This window comes from Austrofundulus limnaeus, unplaced genomic scaffold (assembly GCF_001266775.1).
Source record: "Austrofundulus limnaeus strain Quisiro unplaced genomic scaffold, Austrofundulus_limnaeus-1.0 Scaffold145, whole genome shotgun sequence".
Classification (NCBI taxonomy): domain Eukaryota; kingdom Metazoa; phylum Chordata; class Actinopteri; order Cyprinodontiformes; family Rivulidae; genus Austrofundulus; species Austrofundulus limnaeus.
In genome coordinates this window covers 1,000,927-1,009,287 of record NW_013952547.1, presented here as the reverse complement: position 1 = coordinate 1,009,287, position 8,361 = coordinate 1,000,927, and the positions used below count along the sequence as shown (strand labels likewise).

At 39.8% G+C, this 8,361-nt stretch overlaps 1 protein-coding gene across 1 annotated transcript in view; it reads left to right on the top strand.

The window, feature by feature from the left end:
• Positions 1 to 1,976: 1,976 nt before the first annotated feature.
• aspa (aspartoacylase) overlaps positions 1,977 to 8,361 on the top strand; it is a gene marked incomplete at its 5' end in the record, with an annotated part of 10,785 nt that continues 4,400 nt past the window's right edge. The window contains 2 exon segments of the mRNA XM_014016458.1: positions 1,977 to 2,212; positions 6,302 to 6,497. Coding sequence (XP_013871912.1) covers positions 1,977 to 2,212; positions 6,302 to 6,497 — 432 coding nt within the window.

Genomic DNA, 8,361 nt, shown 5'->3' with positions numbered 1-8,361 from the left:
GTTGTAGCTTTATGCTTTCTGTTAATCTGGTACGGCTGTATTCATGCAGTTTATGACAATTTAAATGCAACTGTTGCGCCCTCTAGTGTTCACAGTCTCAACAACATGTTTCTTTCACCACAATACACCAGTGTTTCCCAAAGCTGGGGTCGGGACCCACAGTGGGGTCCCAAAATATCAAGGTGGGGTCCTGAAAATTTTTTCGGTATTYATTATATTTTTGCCTTATTGTTACAAAGGAGTTAGTGTATTTAAAATGGATAACTATACAAAAAATATTGTTACTATGCCCATGTTTAGTTGAACTGATACAAATGTTTATCATCCAAAAATAGATGGGGGCACGAGTTTCTGCTACTGTTATTTTGTGGGTCAAAAGCTGAAAAGTTTGGGAACCACTGCTATACACCACAAGCTAAGGCTACACTACATTTCTTAGTGGCTAGATAGATAAAGTTAGTTAGCCTGCTTAAGCTACTGAGACCTACAACTGATTTTTTTTTTTATTTTACCCCACTTATGCTATGTTTTTTTTAAAGGCAAACTGCCAAACCCTGACTCATAGTGTCTACATTTTCATAGATGGATATTGTGTATTTTTTTAATGAAAACTGGCTCCCAGCCACATTCAGGTGTGGGGGAAATAAAACAACCCCATAGCAGCCTAGTAGCAACTCAGTATTAAAAAATAAAATAAATATAATTTTGATGACAAAATTCTTGATATAAATGTTTGGTTGACAGCTCAAGGAGAGGAGCACGTGGGAACCCAGGAAAGACAGCAAGGTGAACCAACAGGTTAAAAAAAAGAACAATAAAGAACATTATAGATTGTTTTTAACCAGCTTTTTTGGGGCAGACATGAATTATCAATTTACAATGCAAAATATTGTGCTTAGTGATTTTTTTCTGCAATGGGCAATTTTAAGTGGCAATGAAGTCCATAACTCATTTAGAATTATTTTTGTGATATTTATGAATGGAAATTGTGTACAATTTATTTATTTGAAGATTACTTTGTTGTCATTCAGTACAAAATGTAAGAACAGAGAGGGTGAACAAAGTCAACAAGAGGGGAAAAGAGACAGAGAGATGAAAGGGACAGAGCAAGACCTGGAAGAAATAGGTGAGATGATAAGCTTACCTGCTCAAAAAAAAATAAAAATAAAAATAAAAATAAAAAAACAGAAGTTCAGTCATGTCTACTGCTTGTTGTTCAAACACGGGAAACTGTATTTTCAATGAGACTTGACTTGATTTCAGTGATTTTTTTGCACTCGGTTGAAAGCGTTTCACAGCAGTCAGATATGACCATTTCATTCAAACATTTAGTGTTCTTGTATTAAAATTAAATATTCTTTAATAATGAAATTGATAGCAATAAAAGCTTTCTATTATAACATTTCTGGGACCACTTGAATATTTCCGTCAATGCATTGATTTGGTCTCATTACTAGTGGTCTTAAAATGTCTTAAATTTAACTTACTGAAACCTGCATGAACATTGCCATTCCAAAAATTAGTAAATGTTAGCTTTATATTTTAGCTGAGATTTAATGTTTGCATTCAGATTTACACATTTAGATTTAGGATTTAATATGTACACATACAATTGAACATTTGTTGAAAATGTGTAAAATGTTGAAACAGTGAATTAAATGTTGCTAAATGTTGTGAGATAAATAATGAATACATGTTAGTGACATTTTATTTCACGTTTGGCGCCCTGTAATCTATTTGTTTTGGCCAGCAACCATTTAAAAGTATGGTTTCATTATATGGCACCACGGCTTGCCATACAATGTGTCGCCTAGAACAGCCCAGCTGAGCGGTGACGTCGTGACGCAGCCTCAGCTGGTATTTAAAAGGCTGACAGCCGAGCTCCCGCTGGAAACTTTCCAGTCAGAGTCTTTCAGAAAAGCTTGCAGACCCCCACACCGCCCCCGTCACGCGCCATGTCCACCCACAATAACAACAACAACAACAACACGGCGCGTGTCACCGCGGCCAGGAGAGTCGCTATCTTCGGCGGCACGCACGGGAACGAGATGTCAGGCGTCGCGCTCGTCAACCTGTGGACGAAGAACGGCGCCGAGATACAGAGGAAGGGTGTCGAAACCAGACCGTTCCTCGCCAACCCGTGGGCTGTGGAGAAATGCGTCCGGTACGTGGACACGGACCTGAACCGAGCCTTCACCCCGGAGAACCTCAGGTAAATGGACTCAGCGGAACAGAGAGAGGGAGCTGCTGTCAAAACAACTTTATGTTCTGGATYTAAAGCAGAGGAACAAAAACTGCCCTGTGTTTGTGTGCGGCACTGTATGTAAATAACAGCTTGGTACCCTGAACGCAACATGACATGTAAACATTTAACCCATTAAAGGACAGGCTGTGTGCGTCCTCTAAAATGAACTTGCGCTCTTCGGTTTTACGTCACGTGTTTTCCCATCTGTGCGCTCGAATGGCAGGTTAGTGTTTTAGGTCCAGTAGCCAATGAGAGCAGAGCCCCGTGTCCCCGCCTCCCGGTCCGGTCTGCAGCTCACAACCCACAGCCGGCAGGGAAAACGTGACCGAGCTGCACAATCACTTCTTGGTTTTGTTGACAAAAGACGTCTCACGAAAAAAAAAAGAAAAAAGAAAAAAAAAAACGATGGCTCATGATATGCACGAGGCACGAGATATGGTTATGTGAGGTCCCAAATCATCTGRCCCATCTAGTCTGATCAGCTTCATTTTAAATCAAATTAATGTTGAATCATTTCCATCTACATGATCTAGAATGCAAATGCATTCYTACAAACGGAGTCCAGYTCGCTTTTTCAAGGGAGGCCTGGGCCTGAAGGCAACCTATTGTACATGTTTTTGGGATGTGAGGGAAACCAGAATACCTGGAGAAAACCCATGCATGCACYAGGAGAACATGTAAACTCCACACAGAAGGARCCCAGYTCCAAACCAGGGATTGAATCCAGGACCTTTTTGCTGTGAGGTATCAGTGCTAACCACTGCTGAGAATAATGTAGAGTGGTGTTGGGTCTCCTGCAATGCTTGTTGGTGTCCAATATGAATGGAGTGAAGCATAAGTGATCTTCCCAGCTGCCTCATAGTTCTCTCACCTACTCAGTTTTGCAGCTGGACAGGATGATCTTTGTGCCTCATGGCGATTGGGGCTCTGGCTCTTCTCAGTTCTTGACCAGTGATGAGTTAATGGTCCTGGAGAGGTCAGCTGTTTATGTCCACACCTAAGAACTTAAGCCCCTTCTCCACAAGTGTGCCTTTAAGCAGTTRTCATCAKTTCAGCATTTGAGAAATGTGTCTCCATTTCCAGTTTCTGCACGGCACACCAGCCGTGGTTCKTGGTGAGTCAAGCCAAGTATTGTGCAGACTGCTGCCTGTGGATTGACTGAGCCAACTTGCAAACTCCTCTTGGACAGAGCTGACAACCTTTTATTTTGAAGACGAGTACAAACAGCTTGAGCTTGATGGAGCAGTCAGAAATGAGAATGCTGGGAGGTTTTGGACAAACTGTCCACCCATGGTTACACACAAATTTATAAACAGAGCCATGACCAAAAAATAAAAGTAATAATAAAAAAGTCAGCTTATCGACCAATAACACTACAGCAGTCGAAGTCGCCCACTAAAGATCCACTCACAATCACTGGGATAACACTGTGACGGAGACACACCTTCATTTCAAAAAAATCAAACAGAACCAAGAAAGTCATAGGGAATCAAAGGGCACTGAACACACATCCCTGAGGGTCCCCTGTACTCAGCGTGATGCTGCTGAAACCGTTATTGTCACTCTGAACTGACTGTGGTCTTTTTTTTTTTCTTTTTTTTTTTTGGGATTGATCATGACCTGGATGACTGAAAGTCTTCACCAGATGACCGTGGTCTTTCACTCAGGAAGTCCAAAAATCCGGTTTTACAAATAAACAATGCATCAGTACTAGTATTTGAGTAATGCAACAATGGAATAATGAGTCAATCTTMTATTTCACACAGTCTGAAGAGAGAAAAAACAAGACTTTAGTTGTATTTATACTCTGCAGAAGTGAAAAACTGTTTTTTAATCATGCTTTTGCTGTATCATATCTTGTGATTATTCACAAATTTAAAAATGCAAAAATAATGTGCCAGTGAGCGCTCAGACTGTGTGAGTGAAGTGTTCTGTCCTCAGCCTGCAGATGTTGCTTGGATCTTTAAAACCCTTTCAGCTTTGCTGATGTTTGGTCTCACTGCAGGCAARGTGTAGAGGAGATTAAAGGCTCTTTCTAAAAAAAACAGCTTGTGATATTTTGGTTCTCATCTCAGATGGGCTGACAGCTCTGCTTTTCCTCAAACTCAGCACCTGTGTTTCTCAGCTGAAGATGGTTTGCAGGAGTCCACAGATGCTCCCAGCATGCTCTTGTGTAAGACTGTCCTAGGGGTCCTTATAGCTTGAAATAATTGCGGGACAACGGGGTCTAAAGAGCAGATGTGAGTGAGTTGAGGTGATTTWATTATTTAATTCTGCTGTAGCTTGGAGAGTGTTTGCACAAATGATTGGAATGGAGTAAGGAGAAGAAAGATMGTCTTGTTTTGTGTTTTTAGCCTGACAATATACAGCGGGTAAAATAAGTATTGAACACGTCAACATTTTTCTCAGTAAACATATTACTAGAGGTGCTAATGACATGAAATGTTCACCAGATGTTGGTAACAACCCAAGTGATCCATACATYCAAAGAAATCAAACCATAAATGTCCAGAAATGAAGTTATTTGTAATAATGTGGAATGGCACAGGGAAAAAGTATTGAACACATGAAGAAAGGGAGGTGTAAAAAGGCATGGAAAGCCAAGACACCAGCTGAACTCTCTCAGTAATTAGAAAGCAAGCCTGCCCCTTGTCAGTGCAAGTTAATATCAGTTGGTTCAGTCCCAAATGATGGCCAGGTATCACACAAGAACCATCTGGTGATGGGTAAAAGTAAAGAGCTCTCTCAAGACCTTCACAACCTTATTGTTGCAAAGCATAATGATGGCATCGGTTACAGAAGAATGTCTAAACTTCTGAAGGTTCCAGTGAGCACTGTTGGGGCCATAATTCAGAAGTGGAAAGAACATTATTTCACCATAAACCGACCACGACCAGGTGCTCCTCGCAAGATTTCTGACAGAGGAGTGAAAAGAATTATCGAAGAGGTGTCCAAGAGCCAAGGACCACTTGTGGAGAGCTTCAGAAAGACCTGGAATTAGCAGGTACGWTTGTTTCAAAGAAAACAATAAGTAATGCACTGAACCACCATGGCCTGTATGCACGCTCACCACYCAAGACTCCACTGCTGAAGAAACAGCATGTTGAAGCTCCTTTAAAGTTTGCTGCACAACATTTAAACAAGCCTGTGTAATACTGGGAGAATATAGTCTGGTCAGATGAGACCAACATTGAACTGTTTGGATGCCAGAATACACATCATGTTTGGAGGTCAAATGGCACTGCACATCAGCCCAAAAACACCACACCAACAGTGAAGTTTGGAGGTGGGAACATCATGGTGTGGGGCTGTTTTTCAGCATATGGTACTGGCAAACTTCAAATAATTGAAGGAAGGATGAGTGGAAAAATGTACAGAGACATTCTTGATAAAAATCTGCTTCCATCTACCAGGATGATGAAGATGAAACGTGGCTGGACATTTCAGCAAGACAATGAGCCCAAACACAAAGCCAAGGAAACTCTCAGTTGGTTTCAGAGAAAGAAACTAAAGCTGCTGGAATGGCCCAGCCAATCACCTGACCTGAATCCAACAGAAAATCTATGGAAAGAACTAAAGATCAGAGTTCATAGAAGAGGTCCACGAAACCTTCAAGATTTGAAGACTGTTTGTGTGGAAGAATGGGCCAAAATCACACCTGAGCAATGCATGCCACTAGTTTCTCCATACAGGAGGCGTCTTGAAGCTGTCATTGACAACAAAGGCTTTTGTACAAAGTATTAGATAAATTTCAGTAAGTGTGTTCAATACTTTTTCCCTGTGCCATTCCACATTATTACAAATAACTTCATTTCTGGACATTTATGGTTTGATTTCTTTGTATGTATGGATCACTTGGGTTGTTACCAACATCTGGTGAAAATTTCATGTCATTAGCACCTCTAGTAATATATTTACTGAGAAAAATGGTGACGTGTTCAATACTGATTTTACCCGCTGTACTTACAAGTCCGTCAATATAATTCTACAAACCACATTTTATTGGACAAGATAGAACTATGTTCTAACAATGTACCTCCATGTGTGTTCCCATAGTGCACCAGGAGGTGATGAGCTGCCCTATGAGGTGCAGAGAGCCCAGGAGATCAACAAGATTTTTGGACCCAAAGGAAGCCAAGAGGCTTACGACGTGATCTTTGACCTCCACAACACCACGTCCAACATGGGCTGCACTCTGATCCTGGAGAGCTCCAAAGACAGCTTCAGTCTGCAGATGATGAATTACATAAAGGTGACGGCTTCTGAGAACAAAGTCTCTCTGCAGTCTAACAGGGGGCGCWTTATGTGATAGCCCACCTTTAAGAGTGGTGCGCACTGATAAAAGAACAAAAAGGGTTGCACTGAAACTGCAAACGGCAGCCAGAATAGTAAATGTTGAAAACGTTTGCCTCCCTTGAACAAAATCTAAAAATAAAACTTTTTTTGTTTTTTTGTGGTGGGGGGGCTGTATCACCTCAGATGTTTGAGGCACAGAAGACAGATTTATATTTGGCTCTTTGAGTTTACAGAATCAAACTGTTACTCAAACTCTTAATGCGTAACTATGTTGATAACTGGTGAAATGACAATAAGCTTTTGTTATTAAGCATTTTTTAATGTTATAAGCAATTAATTCATTTTTTGTCATTTTTAATAGCATAAAACACTTTTAGTGTCCACATTTATGTGGACTTGCATAACATACGCTCACACTGTAGGTCATGCACTGAATATGAGCTGGAGGTGCAGAATTTGAGAGTTTTCCCTCTAATTAATGGGTAAAATAATTTATATAATGACAGCTCTGACTTTGGTTCAGTTGTAAGTGGTTACAAAGTGTTTCACAGAAGGTGGAGATTTACAGACGAGGCGAGAAGTTTGCATCATTCATTATGAGCATGAAGGTCGTTTATACTGTATATTTAAGGCTTTTAATGATCAAATTGAATTTTCACKTTACAACACAGATAAATCATTTTTAAAACAAGAATTAAATACTCGTTAAGAAGTCTGCGATTTTAGTGTAGCAGAATATTGGCATTTGTTTCATTTGCAACCAAGTGAGATTTTAGTTTAGGCAGATTTCTTGCAGAAGAAAGTCAGAGTTTTGTTCAGGATTTTGGAAAGAAGAACTGCAGCTCAGGATTAAACATGAGGATGGATGATTAACTTCAGAAACCWCCAGTTTAAGACGCCTCAACAAACTGCTGTTACTGACTGATTGGCTGAGGTTTATTTTTCTTCTGATCATTAAGTGTCTCTGAGTGAGATGGAAGATTTTAAATAAGTTACTCTGTTCTGGGTTAAAGGCAAATATCTGTGAACTGATTTTTGAGTTAGGAACCATTGCAAAWGCACTAATGTTAACCTAAATATTCAGCCAATCATCATTCTCCTGTTTTTGTCATTTAAAAAACAACTTCTTATTCCTAGAAACGTTATGCTTAATAAACAGCTAATACATCAAAACATAAAGTGTTTTTGCCAGGGTGTCGGTCACTGCTGTTGGATTTTTTCACAATTTCACTTGAACTGCACAAAGTGCACAACCAAGCTCTCATAGACTTCCATTGTTTCTGTGCTCAGATGTTTCCTTACAAAATTGGACGAGAACATGRTATCTCCTACAGAAAGTTCAATAAACACACAAAAAACAGATATTTAAGATGATCAGACACTTCTGCCACTCATAATTCACACATTTTTTTAAATTCAGCTTGTAGTTTTTATGCTGCAGGTGCTGGTTTTTGAGGTTTAATTTCTACTTTCCCGTTACGTCTGCTGGCCCTATTGACTGTGTGATGACCCTAACAAGCCGCCGGCAGCAGCTTTTAATATTTCTTTTGATTCTCATTCTTTTTAATACGGTTTTTACATTAAAATGTTGACATGTTGTAAAAACAGAGGTCTCCTGCTCAGGTCAAAATGACCAATAAGGTCTCAGTTTTGCCACTCAGGCCTCATGAGTCATTTTGACTCATCACCAACAGGAGAGTTAAGATGAATTAGCCTCCTTTTAAAATTTAGAAAATAACTTATTATTATTATTATTATTAGTAGTAGTAGTAGTAGTAGCAGTAGTAGTAGTAGTAGTAGTAGCAGTAGTAGTAGTAGTA